General features: G+C 40.2%; 1 protein-coding gene across 1 annotated transcript; it reads left to right on the forward strand.

The window, feature by feature from the left end:
* LOC8155713 (vegetative cell wall protein gp1) lies at window positions 16,169-17,056 on the forward strand. Its single transcript, XM_021459482.1, has one exon. It carries the CDS (start codon window positions 16,169-16,171, stop codon window positions 17,054-17,056), a length of 888 nt encoding a protein of 295 aa, XP_021315157.1.

Raw genomic sequence — 17,430 nt, forward strand, 5'->3', positions numbered from 1 at the left:
ACCAGGACCACACCACTGCAGTACAAGAACTGAGACAAGACACCACGACAATGAACGACAACATCACCACCATGATGCGATTCTAGAACATTGGGTAAGCCCGACAACCACATCTAGCTTGGGGGAGTTCCTCCCTGTTATATCAAGTAAGTTTTTATTTTTGCTCTTCTTATTTATTCTTTTCAGTTTTAGTGTTTTATTTATCTTAAAGAGAAAAAACTTAGAAAACTCAATAAATATTTTCTTGCTTTAAATTACTGCATTTTATAAACATGAAAAACAAAATAAAAAGAGTGTGTAGATAAGTGTGCTTTATTTTCCTACTAAGTTTAATCTCTAGAAAAAATAATAAAAGACCAAAAAAATGCATGATGGAAATGATGAACAGTTGCTCTGTTTGCTTACTTTCGAGTATCTAGCTTTTATATTAGAGTTCTTCCAGGAATTACTAAAACTAAAATTACTATCTGTGGGAAGCATAAAACCAAAGTCTAGGTAAAAGAAAGGCATAATATAAAGTTTGAGCTACTGTTTATCTTGTTCTTACAACACTAAGTTCTGGAGATTTATTTTGAAAACTTGCAAATCACATGATGAGTTCCTAACATTACAAAATTCCTACCACAGCCATACTTGCTATAACATCTTTTACTATATTTACATTGAGTTTGATCGAGCTGTGTAGACCCTTAGGAGCTTTTCATGTGGTTAAATTAAGATATTCACTTGCACACATCCACTACATCATTCACCACCGTGCATTAAAATTGCTAAAAATATTATTATCACTAACTGTCCCAAGTGTTGTTATTCTCTCTCTCTAAAAAGATTCAATGCAGAAGAGGCATGGGTTATGCAAAAATATACGAGGAAATAAAAAGGGGCAAGTGCCTGGAACCTCGAAAAAGAAAGAAAAAGAGTGAGACGAGAGGTAAAAATAGACAAGTGTCCCGAGTAGAGTTAGGGGTACAAAGATACCCACTTAAGCGGAAAAAATGGACAAGTGTCCGACACTAGAATTAGGGGTATCTACTACCCACCTGAAAAAAAGAGAAGAAAAAGATAGCCCATGTTCTCACAAAGCAAAGATCAAAGAAGAGGAGAGCTAGCAATATGAGGAGCAATGAGAAGTAAGTTTTATTATCATTTATACATTTTTACCATCACTATCATTTACTCCACCACACATGCACATCTTGATTTAATTATATGCTGAGTTCCTTTGGATCCATGGCTCGATGAGACAACATATGTATGAGCTGTTTTTCACTCCTATGAGCTCCACTTAAATATTCCATTAGCTATAGGTAAGTGACATTTTTGGTAAGGATCCACAAATACCACATATAGAGAATCTTGAGAGAATCATTGCTGGGAACTCTGAGTTTTATTTTGAAAACTTATGCAAAACTCCAACAAAGGTGAAGTATAGACAGGAGGAATAGTGCTTGATTAATTATTTTGTCTTTCGATTACTTAAGACTTAAGTGCAGGTACTAAGCTCCATGACACTTCACTCTAACCTGGAAGAAGTTTTATGTGAAAGCATGTGTGCCTGTCAGGAAAGAAAACATCAAAGCAACTCCTGATACGTCTGAGTTTAGTTGTTTGCTCAGGGACGAGCAAAGGGTAAGCTTGGGGGAGTTTGTTGACGGTCCTTAAGTACGAAATTTAACCATCAACTAAACATGGAAAAGGATCAATATACACCAAACATCTAGAATTAGGGTTTTAACTGACAGAATTCCATGAACTTTGGTGTTTGTCTATTTCTGTAGGGGGTTATCAGAAAATATGGAGAGAAGGCCCACATGTCATGTTTACAACGAGATAATTACGTGCCGCGCAATTTTCCATAATCTAGAAGAGTCCAGAAGCCACGGAAACGAACGGGAGACCGGACGGGCTCGGGGGCAGGGTGCCCGCCCTCCCCCCATGGGCGCCCGCCCTGGCCTCGGGGCCAATCACAATCAACTTTGCGGATTATGCTCCACCGACCTAAAGGATCAAGGAAAACCGTGCGATCAATGTCGGTTTGATCCGACGGCCCAAATTCACTTGAAAGGACTATATAATCAAGGCCTCTCCACCCCAGGGGGAGAGAGGAGAAATCATTATCAGAGGTAGCCATCAAAGTTAGAGTTTAGAACTTCTCTCCCATAGAGAATTAGAATTAGCTACTCCCTAATCCTTCAAGTTTAGAGGATTGATTAGATAGAATTAGAGAAGTAGGGCCTAGTGCTCTGGATTCGGATCTTCGTTAATAAAGGTTGGTATTATTTCATATCTTTCTCTACTACTTTATTCTAATTGCATTATGTCTCTATTTATTATGCTCTTAGTTTGCTCTAGTTCTATATTTGATATAGTTATGATTGATAATGAGTTTATATATAAGTTTGCAAAGCGCTTAGCTCTTGACACGTGGGAGTTAAGTGGTAGATCACATGTAGGCGTGGTGCTTAGATGTTATTTACCTGCAAATGTATCCTATTGGCCGGGTCGTGTGGTAGTTCGTGATAGTGACAGCTTCGTTGATTCTTATATAGTCCACCCTCCGTTGATAGGACAGGCAGAATTTGTATTGCGGAGTGAGTTTTGCGATGCTCTGATTTACTTTAGCAATGTTCCTTATACATGAATGAAGAGTCTTTTATACTATATATGATCTTATAGATAACTATAGTAGATTATGACTTAGTAGATAGTAGATAACTTAGAATCCATTCTCTAGCTAATCCGATGTCTCCTTACATATATGAGGAGTAGTCTATTTTCTAATCGCTGTGTTAATTATCCATGAGCTTATATTTCATTATCATTATTATTATGGCTTACCCCCTGTCAAAGTAAGTGACTGTGTGACGAGTTCCTCATTAGTTATCATGTTCTTGCAAGTTTATCTCTAGTCTATGCCTTGATAGATTTTATCCTTGTTTTCATTTCACCCCTGTTCTCTTAAGCAAAATTATAAATAACGATACCTAGAATACTTTCCTGGTGAAATACTACAATGAGGTATTTTATCTGTGCGCTTGCGGATAGAATAGATTATTTTCTAGAGAGCCTCCATATTCATAAATACCTTTGTACACTCTGGCACCATGCTGGGGATGACAACCTAGTATTCAAGTGGTGTTAGTAAGTGTCAACATGCGTGATACTATTCCTCCTTTAAGCTTCAAGGAATATTTTCTCTTAAGATTATTTTTCTTCCATGGAAATAATATTTGGCATTCAGCATCGGGTTTCTCTCCCCCTAATGCCAATATTAGATTTATACTTCAAAAAAATCCCATACGGTGGGCTTAAAATAATTCAAATTCATGTATCTCCAACTACAAGTGGAGGCCCATTCATATATGCTATGATAAAGATTTATGTGAAATATTCACGCACATATTTGAATGTGGGGTTTATTATACATTATGTGCAGTGAGCTAGAATTCATAAAGTGCATTTAAGAATGTTCAGTATTCCTATAAAATCAAGGATGTTCTCCCCCTGATTTGCACATATTATAGTTTATAAAACTATTTTATTATCTAGCTTCTTTATTCTTTAGCCTAAAAATTGATCCAAGTTCTCATACATAAAAAATAGACCATACACTTCAAATGTATAAAATACGCAACATTCAAATTTATATGAAATTTCTTCAAGAATTTTTAAATTGCCATTAATGCAATATCCTCAAATGCTTTTTCTTCATAAATCCCAAATCATTTAGTGTTATCCATCATCTTAATTCCATAATGTTTAATCCCTTCAATTGGCTTACTTCTCTATTTAGCTAATTTCAGATTAACTCACTCCCCGTGATCTTAAGCCGCTTGGCCATAGACCAATATATTGCTTATGTATGCAACACATTAAAAGCAAAATATTTCTTAGTTCAAAGGGAACTGTATAGACATAGCGTATTAGCTAGCCAATCTAATTATGAGAAGAGTGCAAGGTAGCTACTAGCTACAAATTTAGCTTCTTCTATGCTAACATCCATGCAGGAGTGGAGATACTTGCAGCTCGATAGAAGTACAACATAGTAATACACATTCAAGTGTAACATGGAATACTGGTATTCAATCCAATGTAATAGATAACAACAAAATGTAAAGCTACAAGCTTACAATAAATTAGTGCAATATAGAGAAAATTAACATAGTCGGAAAAGTCACGGCTAGAACTTCAAGTCCTTATACATGCACTTAAAGAAAGATTTAGAAAGGCTATACCTATTAAATATATATTATCCATATTTTTTTATGCCTTTACTTGAAATTCCTCCCCCTTTTCATGCCATAATTACTTCGAGTAGTAATATGCTTTATGCATCTATGAATAATCATTTCAAATGCTTCATATAATTCAATCATACTTCTAGTATTCAATGGTTGTGGCATGAAATACACATGTCGCGTGTATTATTCAGTCTAGAGCAACATGTTTGGAATAGGACATAAACTTCTAGTTTTTTTAGTATAGTCCAATTATTTTTATGCTTAGGAAATTCAATTTCCCTCCAACCTATATGGTAGTAATGCACAAAGACTATAACCTTCATGGTTAATTAAGGCTTCTTTGTGGATAAAACAATGCAAACTTATTTAGATAGGCAAAATAGGCAATTATTTATATGTGAAACATATAATTCTAATTCATTTCATGCAAGATTAACACGTATTACTGCAAGTAAGAATTGCAACTAAGAATATTAAATGCTTTATATTAGTCTTCAAGCTAATAAAATAACCATTAACTCCTCTACGAGTTTATAAAATCTACTTAATTCAATGGAAATTCAAACTTAATGCACCACCACTACTACTAATACTTCTAGATAGTAATTTTAAAGACAAAACAAGTTTATAAGCACATGATTTAAGTTCTTCAAGAAAATCTTAAATATTCAAATTTTTATCCATTCTTACATGTCTTAGCTTCTATGCTTGACATTTTGCAGCTTCATGCATACTCTACTTTATAGTTGTGATATGTAATCATAATCCTTCTAGGAGTGTAACATATGCAAGTCATATATTCTGGTTCACAGAGCTATCTAAAAATTCTAACTCAACTTCTATTTGAGTAATTTATGATGATAAATTCAAATACTTCATGTATTATATTGCTCTTTAATATTCCATAGACAAGAGATATTTCTTCAAGAATATTCACCGACAAAATCTTTATTTACCATCATGTCTTCTATGACATTTAATACAAAGCTTCGGACTATTGTATTTGTTTATAGAGCAGCATATATATCTCATAGGGTCTTGTGAAGCTTGAAAATTCAGTTTTCAATAATATGAGACATCTTCTAAAATTTTTCATGTATCCTACAAGACCTTTGAGATTTATTATGGCCATATACTCACTCTTGAGAGTAATATGAAAAACTATAATGCCTGAGCCTACTTCACTTCGGTGGTAGTAGAATATCCTACTAGGATTTAACAATGACCATGCTATATAATTATTTTATTCAAGGCAAGTCTAGAATATTTCTTCTTCATGAAGGTATGCATATATAGCATTATAATTGAAATAATTATGTGCACATAAGTTTACTGCACGTAAACAAGTAGCAAGGTGCAAAAAGACAGTGGAGGCTTATACAAAAATACTCTTACAAGCATCCTAGCATTTTTCACGATTATGGTATAAATATAAATTTTAAGATTTAATATCAACCATATATTCATCCTAAAAATTTATTTTGCTAGGAAAACTAAATATGAGCGCTCAAAAGGGATAAGTCTAAGATCTTCAGGATTTAGAAAGCTCATATACCTTATACCATAGTGTAATCATTTAAGATTTATTCTTACAATTACATGGTATATAAATCACAATAATATTGTGCTAGCATTTTTCAGAACTAAATTTGAAGTGTAGAAAATTTTTAGAATTAATCTATTATTTAATTCAGAAAATAAAGCTAGACAAATCAACAATAATTAAACTACAGATTTAATATTGTATATAAGTTCATATACATATGGGTATAACATATATACATAGTAAATATGCATAAACCATGGGTCTAATTCATCATAGAATAAAGACACTATTCTACGAGAATACTTGACCTGTGGTTAAATTCTACAAGAATTAAGGTCTCATTCATAAATTTCAGATTTATTGAATCAATTATTAATATTCTAGAATTTTATGGAATTTTTCTTTTTTTTAGGCTAAGTTGGCCGTTTTCTCATACACGGTCCAAAAACATTACGAGCGGTGTCACATATCCGAAATCCTACATGACTAATTTAAGATGAGCGTCCAGCGGCATTCAAGGCATGGTGGACATACATGCCGGCGGTGCACAAAGGTGCTGCTCATCGCGTACGGGTGTTGCCGGCCTGTGGTTGTTCTTGTTAAATTTTATTTAGTTAAAATTATTTTAGCTATTTTAAATGACTAATGGAATTAAACTATTTTAGTTATTTTTAGTCAATGTGTTTGAAACTTTAGCTACTAAAGTGGCTAAAGTTTAGCTAGCTAAAATTTAGCAAGATGAATCAAACAAGCTTAAGTCGAGAATGACTTTTTGAAGTTGTGGGGTGATTCGTGTTTTGTACGCAACAACCTGAGTTGAGCGTTGGCACGCGCGAACCACAAAGTGGTAGCACACATTGGTGGTCATTCAAGCAAAATACATGGGCATACAGGCCAGATGGTGTTGCTGCTTGCTACGTTTTGTTTCTTTCAGGGACCATATTCGACATGCTAGATTCAACAGTACATACGGCAATCCTGCAGCGAGCCGTTGATGACGTGCGGACCATTGACTTCATGCCGATGCCGTCCGTACATTTAATTTGCAGTCCGACTGTGTGACGGTCAGGCGGATAGCCAAGACTTCTCCCTTTTTTATTAATAACTCCGGATTTAACTCGTATATGCGATATACTTCATGTACAAAACCCGTGCGTACTACATGTACGATGAAAAAAAAATATCCAGTTCAATAGCAAGGACAAACACAATCTGCCAGATATGATATTTTCATACCGTGTATAAGATGTCAATTAGATCTATCTCACATACCGCGTAGGACAGTGGTTAGTAGATATATACCGTGTAGGGTGTTTTGGTATTCTCGTAGATCCACATGCTTGATGACGACAGTGCATAATTATGTCGATGCAGTGCAGATCAGTATGTAGAGGTAGCAGATCCGTTCCGCTAAGGCCCTATTTAGTTCCCACCAAAAAATTTTTATTCATCCCATGAAATCTTTGGACACATGCATGGAACATTAAATGTAAATAAAAAAATAAATTAATTACACAGTTTGGTTGAGAATCGCGAGATGAATCTTTTAAGCCTAGTTAGTCCATGATTAGCCTTAAATACTACAGTAACTCATATGCGCTAATGACAAATTAATTATGCTTAATAGATTTGTCTTGCAGTTTCCAAATGAACTATGTAATTTGTTTTTTATTAGTTTCTAAAAATCCCTCCCGACATCCTTCCGACAAATCCGATGTGACACCTAAAAATTTTTCATCTCCAATATAAACAGGGCCTAATAATGGAGATGTCGACGTCGTCGAAGTAGTCGCGGCAGTGACGTCAGCATGAGTGTCGACATCGAAGATCGGCGGCAACTCTAGCGACGATGTCGATGAAGAGCTTGTCATGCTGATAACGTGTTATAAAACATGTTACCAGCGATTAGGACTTTTCCTTCTCTGTCTCTCATAATCAACATAGTAGATGAAAGTAGAAGAACAAATAGACACAAGATAGGGAGATTATTATTTATTCATCTGAATATTGATGATTACAACATAGAACTCCCACGTATATATAATCCTGCCCAAGGTAGCATGTCAGGAGACGGTTGCACTTGCACGGCCCAAAGTCCACTCTTCCATCACTATTAGACCTTCATATTTACTTAACCTCGATAATACATAAACAAAGACATGGCATATTTAAATGCATATTAGACGCCCCAAAAGGGAAAACAACAAATGAGTGATATCATTAAATATAATTAGTTTCTTACTTGCTTCGAACAATTTAACCCGCCATGATCTCCATTCTCCAATATTGCAATCGTCTGAACCATATTTCTGCAAGACAATGTTGCAAGTGCGCAACACTATTTCTCCAAGATAAACACTTCCTGTGCAGTCTGAAAATAAAACCTGTGAGCTGAAGGGCTCATCATATCATACTTCGCCTCAAGGGCAATCAACAAAATGAATTGGTAATTACTGCTAAATTTGGAATAGAAAAAGTAAAGGAAAAGGCATCATAGAGAAAGTGTGCTACATTACTTTTTATTGAACAGAACCTTATGTTGTTTAATAGACCTCATGAAACAAGTATTAGTGGCGAATAACATGTACTCTTGTTGTTGAGAACATATATAATACATACTAAAAGCAGATGTAGTTCCAGAGGTCCTCCTCATGGTTGTCCACGCCTAAAAGCTGACGCCAAAAATCATCCACATGGCCGAGGGGCCCTTGGAGGAAGGCACATCATGCAATCTCTGCTAAAAAATGAAATGAAAATTTCTTTGATGAGATGTAGTTCGTCTTCATATTAAACTGATAACTTCTCTATTGCCATATATCACAGTTGCCTATGATGGATCAAAACTCAGATTTTGTGTCAAACTCCAATTAGAATAAGGCCAGAGTGAATTTACCTTTATCAAAGAAAATTGCCAAGACGTCACTGCAACCACCAACCACATGAAAAAAATACAGTTCAAATTACAAGTTAGAAGGAGAATGCTAGTAAAAAATAAATTAATCAAATAACCAGGCATTGAAATCTAGAGGGGTCCTCACAATATGATGTTGAATTATTAGATTTCACCAGCAAAGGAGGACAACCCTTGCACCTCCCACTCCACTGCGAGAACTGAGATGTTCTGCACCCGCTCAAGTCTAACCTGCTGCAACTAACCTGAGTAACATGCAAACCCATGGAAATGACGGAGGTTGGCATACCTGTATTTACAATACAAATAGGAAAGATGCAACAACTTGAACGATACTACAAAGGCACGCCTATGTTAGAAATAACAACTTCAAATCATCAATGAAAATACACATGAAAAAACAACAATTCCGATCAAGGCATTACCCCCATCTTGTCAATCCACCCCACCATGGCGTTCGAGCCCAACATGCCTCCATGATGCTGTTCCTGGAGAACCCCATCACCATGGCACTTCGGCTCGGCTTGGGGGCGAGGAGGCAGCGCACGGGGGAGGGAAGGCCGAGAGGGTTACGCGCTCGAGCGAAAAATAGACAAAAAAAAAGAAGAGGGCCTGAGGATCGAACTGTGGCTGCGAGGCATCGGCGTGAGTGGCTAGGCGTGGGAGTGGGAGATGGGAGAGACGAGGAGGACCATACATGTGATTCTATCCGTTCGATTTGAGTGAGTAGGGAGAGAGAAGATTCAAGCAATCGGAACAATTTTATTTCGAGGGTGTTATTTTTTTGGTACATTTTTCAGTGTGGACGAAGGAAAAGCTTCTCAGCAGGGGTCGTTTTCTAGGGTGAATTTAGCAATGAAAAAGTTAGTGCATTAGTAAAGTAGAAGTGAAGATTCACAAGCAATCTAAACAATTTATTTCGAAGGTGTTATTTTTTTGGGTACATTTTTTTGAGTGGACGAAGGAAAGCGTTCTCAGCAGGGAACGTTTTTGGGGTGGATTTAGCAATGAAAAAGTTAGTGCATTAGTAGAGTAGATATAGAGAGTATACTTTGTAGCTACCTAAAGAGTACCTTATTTTGTAGGTGGGCCATAAAGCCAGTCTTAGTCAGGAGTTTCATGGCGTTGTTTTCAAGACTGCCATATCATGTGAAATGAAATGAAACTTTGATGAAATACCTACTCTCAATGGAGAGTTTCATTTTATAGTTCATAGTACTAAGACACATAGAGAGTTGGTAATTGTGCCAAAAGAGTTTTATTTAGATGAAACTCATTTCTTCTCTCTTCTTAAATATGCTACATGTCATAAAAATCCTATGTGGCAACTTTTTTAATGCAAATAAAACTCATATAAAATTTTCATTAAAACTGGCCTAGGTGCACCACCGACCGCACCATACTCCCACCAAACCAGGCTGTTAGGCTGGGGGTTTAGTAGGATGTCATGCACATTTATTAGAGCGTTATGTCAGCAAAACTACACTTTTTTTTGCATGAAACGAAGAGGTGAGAGAAGGAAGTAGTTTCACCATGGTGAAACCCCGCGGGCGTTGTTTCCCACGCGGTGAAGCGGGATGAAATCCCCACTGAGAGCCAAATCGTTTCACCATCTTGCATGTGATCCAATCATTTTGCATCAATTAAATGCTTTGCTTAGTCTTAGAAACAACAAAGTCAAATGCTTCATTGCTAGGGTTATTTCAGAGATGGTTTCATTTCAATTTTGATGACTTGACAGTGATACTGTCCATTAAGACTGGCCTTACGCATGCAAGCCGAGCCAATTTGAGCCGGCAAACACGGATGAATTACTGCACCTGCACCCAGAGTCATTGGAGTTACTGCTTGGTCAATTACTGCATGGTAATTTTGGACCTGCGGCCAGTGTACATGCAAGCTATTAGTAGAAAACTTGGTCTGGTTACGAGAATACTTGGTCCTCAACTATTGTATGTCTTGGCACGATTATATATTTATCGATAGAGATCATATATATTTGGACTATTACTAGTACTAGTCTACTTATCAAATATAAGATTACTAATGTGTTACATGAAAACAATGCTTATTTCTCTTATTATTATTATTATCTAAAGCTCTCATTAACTAATCTTTTTTACCATAGGTCTTGTTTAGTTCGCAAAATTTTTTGTTTTTAGGTACTGTAGCATTTCGTTTTTATTTGACAAACATTGTCCAATCACGGAGTAACTAGGCTCAAAAGATTCATCTCACAAATTACAGATAAACTGTGCAGTTAGTTTTTATTTTCATCTATATTTAATGCTCCATGTATGCGACCAAAGATACGATGTGACGGGGAACCTTGAAAAATTTTGCGAACTAAACAAGGCCATAGTCGTGGGATTATTGTAAATCTGCATCCTAAGTAATTTCGATCCTTAGCTGCCAATTTTTTTTCTCAGATTGTTTTTAGTTCAAGATTATAAAGTTCCAGATTTTATTGCTTGCTAAACGATCATGTTATTTACTACTGCTACTGTTTCTGTTTCAAGTGACGATATTTTAGGGGAAATTAATTACCAAGCAGCATCCATGTTTTTTAGTTTAGACAGCTGCCTCTGGCTGTATGCATCCCTATACCAATTTGCCAGCTGATATTTGTGATTTTTATTGCTAATATTCATCAATCTTGAGTAAAAAATTGGTTTCTAGTTTTTCCCTAAGCACCCAACAGATTAGTACCTTAATAATGCCTATTCATCAGTAATGCCTACCGGTTAGGGCGTGATTTTCTGTTGCCGTGACTCGGCCAACAAACTGCAGATTGCCGACACGCCTTCAATTGGTCAATTCATAATTCTATTACTCGTACATCTTATACTTGTTCATATTAAAGCATCATATTATTTACAATTGTTCTTATTTTTTATGATTTCAGGCAATGAGACTTGTAGACAGCAGCTGGTTACTTTACAGAGCATCAAACAGACATGAGCTATTGATCTCAGTCTGCGCACTAGGATGGAGGTGTCGGAGTAGTGCCAGATAGAGAATGTGCAAAAGCAATGTTCAGTTATCTTTGAGATGACATGTAGTTTCACAATGTATAGGGATGGTGTGTTGTATTTTGTGTACTATATCTAATACTGTTATTAATTCGAGCCAATATTTTACTATGTATTTGATTGCTTTGTTGTTTTGTATTGATTATTTAAATTAAGTTAGATTAATACAAAAATTTCGTAAATATTTCTTAGTGCAGATTCTCGTAAATATTATTAGTGCAAATTCATGTAAATACTTTTTATACAGATTCTCGTAAATGTCCTCTCAAAAAAGGATTCTTGTAAATATATGTTAATGGAAAATCTTGTAAACAATTCTCATAAACATTACTAGTTATATCGTGACAAAAAAATACAGTACCTAGTTATGTCAAAATTATAGTAGCCAGTAGCCACGTTCTATGCAAGACTGATCCTGACATGACATTATAGTAACTAGTTACTCAAAAGTGTTTCACGCTAAAGTATATCCTGACCAAGTACTCCAGGATGTACGTGAATATCATTATTATTTAATAAATGATTAGGGGAGAGCGCCTGGGCAGATAAATATTACGAAGAAAGCATTGAATTGTTCACGGACGTTCTTTTCTGCAAGTAAAGTATGGACACATGCTTTAATAAGAAAATTGAGTATACTCAAGTATGGACGCATACTTTAATAAGAAAAATTGAGTATACAACACATACTTGTACTTCGAGTATGTCCATGTACTCAGAGGATTATTCTAGTGTTTATCTTAAAGAGCATGTATTTTTACCGGCATTTTTTTACACAAAAATTGGTACATTTGTGAGGAACTTTTTTGGCAAAATATTAATACATACCACTAGTACACAGAGGTACTATACAAACGGTTCGCAACCCTTTGTACAGGCGGATTGACGAACCGCTAGTGCTATTGGCCTGTGGAAATAAAAGTTTCCACAGGCGGTTAACTGAGAACCGCCTGTAGAAATGTATTTCTATAGGCGGTTCGGTTATGTGAATCGTCTGTAGAAATCAATTTCTACAAGCGGTTCCCATAAACACACCGCCTATGGTAAGATTTTTCAATTTAACCCAATTTCTAAATTTTCCCTGCAAACCCTATTTTTAATATTATATATATATAATATTATATAAATTAATATTGAAACTATGTTAGCCTAGAGGATTCAACCAATGCAACATGCAATATATTTATATATACCATTACTTTGTATATAAAATTATATTAATTACAAACATCACACATCAAGTTTTTTGTTTATAGACATATGAGGTTTCATATCTGAAACCTCTACTCTAATAACCCGATCGAGATAGCTTTAGCCTACTAATATCTCTTAGCGCTCTAAACTCAGGCTTTGCTAGGATGCTGGTCGGGTTCTGATATTTTCCTTCGGTGGGATTGACTTCTCTCAAGAGGAAAGGGCAGAGGTCCTCAACTATGTTGTATAGAACAGCTTGAGTCACGCTCTTCGCCTTTTCCAACTCATGTTGCTGCGGAGGAAGTTAGAAACATCATAAATTTATACTTCATAACACATGCTTAGCAACAAAAAATGACACAATTATATAAACGACTATTAGAGCATTACCTTAGAAGGGTTAGTTACATATCTTCCGGTCTCTCTCATGAACCCGCAGACGTAGAATCCACAGTGGACCGATCCGACTAGTTGCTTATGGCACTGAGGTATGACGAAAAAGTGGATATTTATTAGTTGCAACATCGTCCTATGCATATTATATTTATAAAAAACAAAGACAGCTTGTGATATTTTGGTACATACCGGCCATTTATAAAATAATCTCAATGGCTGCCCCGGTTCTAATGATTCGCACCTTCCACCTTTGATCTTATAATACCTATAGGCCCTATAGATACACAATCCTCGAGTTATTCTAAAACTCTTATAAAAGTAGGTATGAATATTTAATTTACTCAGCTTACCGTTCTAAGTGTGTAATGAATTTTGCATAACTTGAAGGATCATAGTCTGCAGAGTCTAGGACTAGCACACGTCCGAGACTAGGATTAATGAGGAGGCAGATCCAGTGGTCCCTGAGAGAATCAAATTTATGATGCAAGTGCCCATTGAAATTACTAATACGACGATGAATACAAACTGACACTTACCCAAAGTTCTATGGGGCCACAACACATTCTCGATCTTGATACTTGAGTAGTGCCAAGGCTATGTAGATGTCGTACTTACATTCATAATCTAGTCGATTTTCATCTATTATCTTCTTACTCTCAGCGGGATCCAAACCTTGTAAGTAGTCGTGTTTCTCTCTGATTCTGAAGTTTTGCTTACTGGTAGACCTATCCGGATCCGAACCGTACCGCATCCTTGTTCAAAATTCATTCTACAAGGAGCACTTGTATGTTAGATGTTGAAAATTGATGCAACTAATGAATAATAACACAAGATAGTACGAGTGACACTTACAATGCAAACATGGTTACCAGCTGCATGTCTAGTCTCTGGAGGTTCATCATTAGCCACATGACCTCGAAGGTAAAGATTGCCTTTGTATGATCACTATTGAATGCTTTTGGTGGTATAATCACATTGATCGTGTCAATGCCTACAGAAGCTGCTCTCATATACCAGTCATGCATCCTTTTTATACCAGCTGGTATCTTTTTGAGTTTGTCCCAAGTAAGTAGTGGTCTGCCTGGCTCATATTTAGTAGAGACAAATTTGTAATCATCCTTCGTTGGTGGCCTGATATTGACAATAGGTGTTTCAAAGTTTTTCGGTTCCTCCTTCTCATGCTCTAACAAGTCAACAAGTTTTGAAGTGCGGCTCCTTGCAATTCCGGACAAAAATAGGGCCGTACCAGCGGCCTTCTTCTTTGGCTCGTACGGGGAAACCAATTTGGGGACCGAAAATTTTGTTTTCTTTGCTTGTGGTGGTGTCTTATCGTCTTTTTTGGGTGCTGGTGGTGTGGAAGATTGCGATGTTGATGATGCTGGTGAAGCATGGGGTTTAGGTGATGGTGGTGAAGCATGAGGTTTAGGTGTTGGTGGTGGAGTGGGTTTTGATGGTGGCCGGGATGGTGGTTGAGGCATTATTGGTGATGGTGGTGGTGGGGATTGTGGATGCAAGATCGGAGAGGTTGGTGGAGTGGGAAGAGATGTGGGATGGGATGAATCCTAAGTCTGTGGCACTTCTCGGGGTGATGGTTCTGGTAGCTGAGATAGCAGGACGTCCCGTCGAGGCCAAAGAATAAGATTCTTGATAGCTTGTCCCAGTTTCTCAATGCCCTCGGGACCGGGAATGTCTAGCATGTCGTCCTCATATCCTTGGACTACTGTCAACACTTCCACCCTGCAGTAGTCCTCAGGGATCTCACTACCATGGAATGGACGCCTTGGGATCGCAAGTCCTGTGGCTACTTCCCTTGTACGGTTATTGTTAAAACCATACCTTATGACTAGAGAGCAAGGCACAGAACTATCGATCTCATCAACTGGATAGCGGACCTTGTAACATCCTAGATTTTTACGTAAACCAAAAATACGAGATTTTTAAAATTTTTCCTGTAATCGTGTGAATCATATAGTTTTTAGGTCTAGCTCGATCCTAACCCGCGAACAAATCGTGGCATACATATAGATTTGTTTGTAGGCAAGTGCTTCTACTCGTGAGTCGTCTTGAGTTGGGTCTTGTATAGGGTTTTGAGTTTCTTTTGGAGTGCACAAATCCGTAGCAAGTATTCCCAAGTCTTCGTTGAGCCTATCTCAAAGGCTAAGCGAATCCCTTCTCAACCTTCTCCATTGGAGTAATTTTCAAAACTCCTTTGGACTCTTCTCGAGCTCCTTTCAAATCTACTCTCGAATCTCTGTCGTATTCCTTCGAGTCCGTTTCCATATATATTTGAATCTCCCTCAATTTCCCTTGCTCATAAATAGAGAATTTCCTTTTCTTTCCCCTTGGGCCGAATCTCCCTCCATGTCTTCCCACGGCCCAGCTAGCTCTCCTCCTCCCTCTCCTTGCTCTGTCCCATTCCTTCTCCCTCTCATTCCAGCCCACGCGCGCACCAGGCCGGCCCAACTCGCCCCCCCTCCGGTCGGCCCAGCCTTTCTTCTTCCTCTCCCTCTGCTAGCCCAGCAGCCAGGCCAGCCCAGCTCGCGAGTGCGCCGCCTAGCCCATCCCGCGCACGGCCCAGCCCACCTGGCGCGCCCTCACGTGAACCCTAGGGAGCAGCTGCTCCCTAGGCGCAGCCGCCACCGCCCAGGGTGGGCAGAATCGCCCCCGTGCCCGCGCCCCCTGCACCCGTGCCTCTGCCTGCGCCTGCCCAGTACCCCTCGACGTCCGTGCCGACGCCCGCCACGTGCCCAGCCGCGGTACGAAAGCCGAGGATCACCGTCAGTGCCCTCGGAGCCCTAGGCGGTGCCCTACAAGAACCAGAGCCGCCGCTGCCCTTGCCCCATTCCCCATGGTGCTGCCACCCTCCTCTGCTCCACCCGCGGTGAGCCCGTCACAGCCGCACCCGTGGCGAGCAGAAGCCCGAGCGCCACCGCTTGTCGCCCCCGCGACCCTCGCCGTCGAGCAGGAGCTCCGCGCTCTCGCCGCACAGAGCCCCGACCCCGCGACGCCGTCGTCCGCACGCCGTGGCCGCGACACGCCTCGCCCTCACCCTAGACCACGACGCCGCCAAGCACCACCGCGCCTCACCTGCCGGGGCACGAGGCCGCGACGTCGACCACGCGGGCGCCACGGGCAGCCGAGCACGGAGACCCCGACCACCTCTGCTCTACCGGTGTTCACGGCGCCAACACCGAGCCGCCGCAACGCCGAGCTGCACGTGACGTCGCCCGCAACCACAACGCCCGAGCGCCCCGACCAGGACCGTGTCGCGCCGTCCTCGCACCGGAACCGCCCGCCGCGTCGAGCTCCTGTGCACGACCTCGCCGAGCCACCGCAAGCAAAGCCTCGACGCCGTCCTCGTCATGCCGCCACGAGCGTGTTGCCCTCCATGACGTCCTCTCCGTGGTCTGCTCCGAGCCCGGCCATCCCCGACGCCCCGGTCTGCCTCTGCGTCGAGCCGCGCCACCAAGCCGACCGCGGCTCCGAGCTCGCCGCGGTCACCAACCCAACCCTGTCTGCCATGGCGATGTGCCCCGACGACGGGCATGGACCCCGCTGTTATGCGCGACGTCGAGCCGAGCCAGCACCGCGAGCTCTCCCCCGAGCTCCTTCCTGTTCATGTGCCAGAGCCGCTCGCCGCGCCAAGCTTCGTCCTGTCCTCGCCACGGTCACTAGGAACCCGTGCCGCCGCGCCACCGAGAGCCAGAGACGATGGCGCCCTCACCTCGACGACTGACACGGCCACACCGCCGTCCTCTTCCTTGTCACGACACCGAGCAGCAGGACAGCGACACCGACCTCACCCCGACCACGACGTCGCCCGAGCCCTTGGCCACGTGCTCGCCGCGGTCACCACCCCGGCAGCAGCGTGGTAGCCACGACGTCGCTGCGGTGACCAAGCACCACGACCACGTTCGGCGTCCACGGCTCCGTCCTCGACTTTGAGCCCGTGACCATCGAGCCGAACCGTGACACAGGCCCGTCGATCTGCTCCCGACGCCGAGCGGAGGACCACCCCGACGCCATCGTCCACGACCGCGACCCGAAGCCCGCCAACTGCAAGGTCGGAACCCCCTAAACCCTAATCGACGTTGACGAAACTCCTTCACA

The sequence above is a fragment of the Sorghum bicolor genome, chromosome 4 (assembly GCF_000003195.3).
Source record: "Sorghum bicolor cultivar BTx623 chromosome 4, Sorghum_bicolor_NCBIv3, whole genome shotgun sequence".
NCBI classification, from domain to species: Eukaryota; Viridiplantae; Streptophyta; class Magnoliopsida; order Poales; family Poaceae; genus Sorghum; species Sorghum bicolor.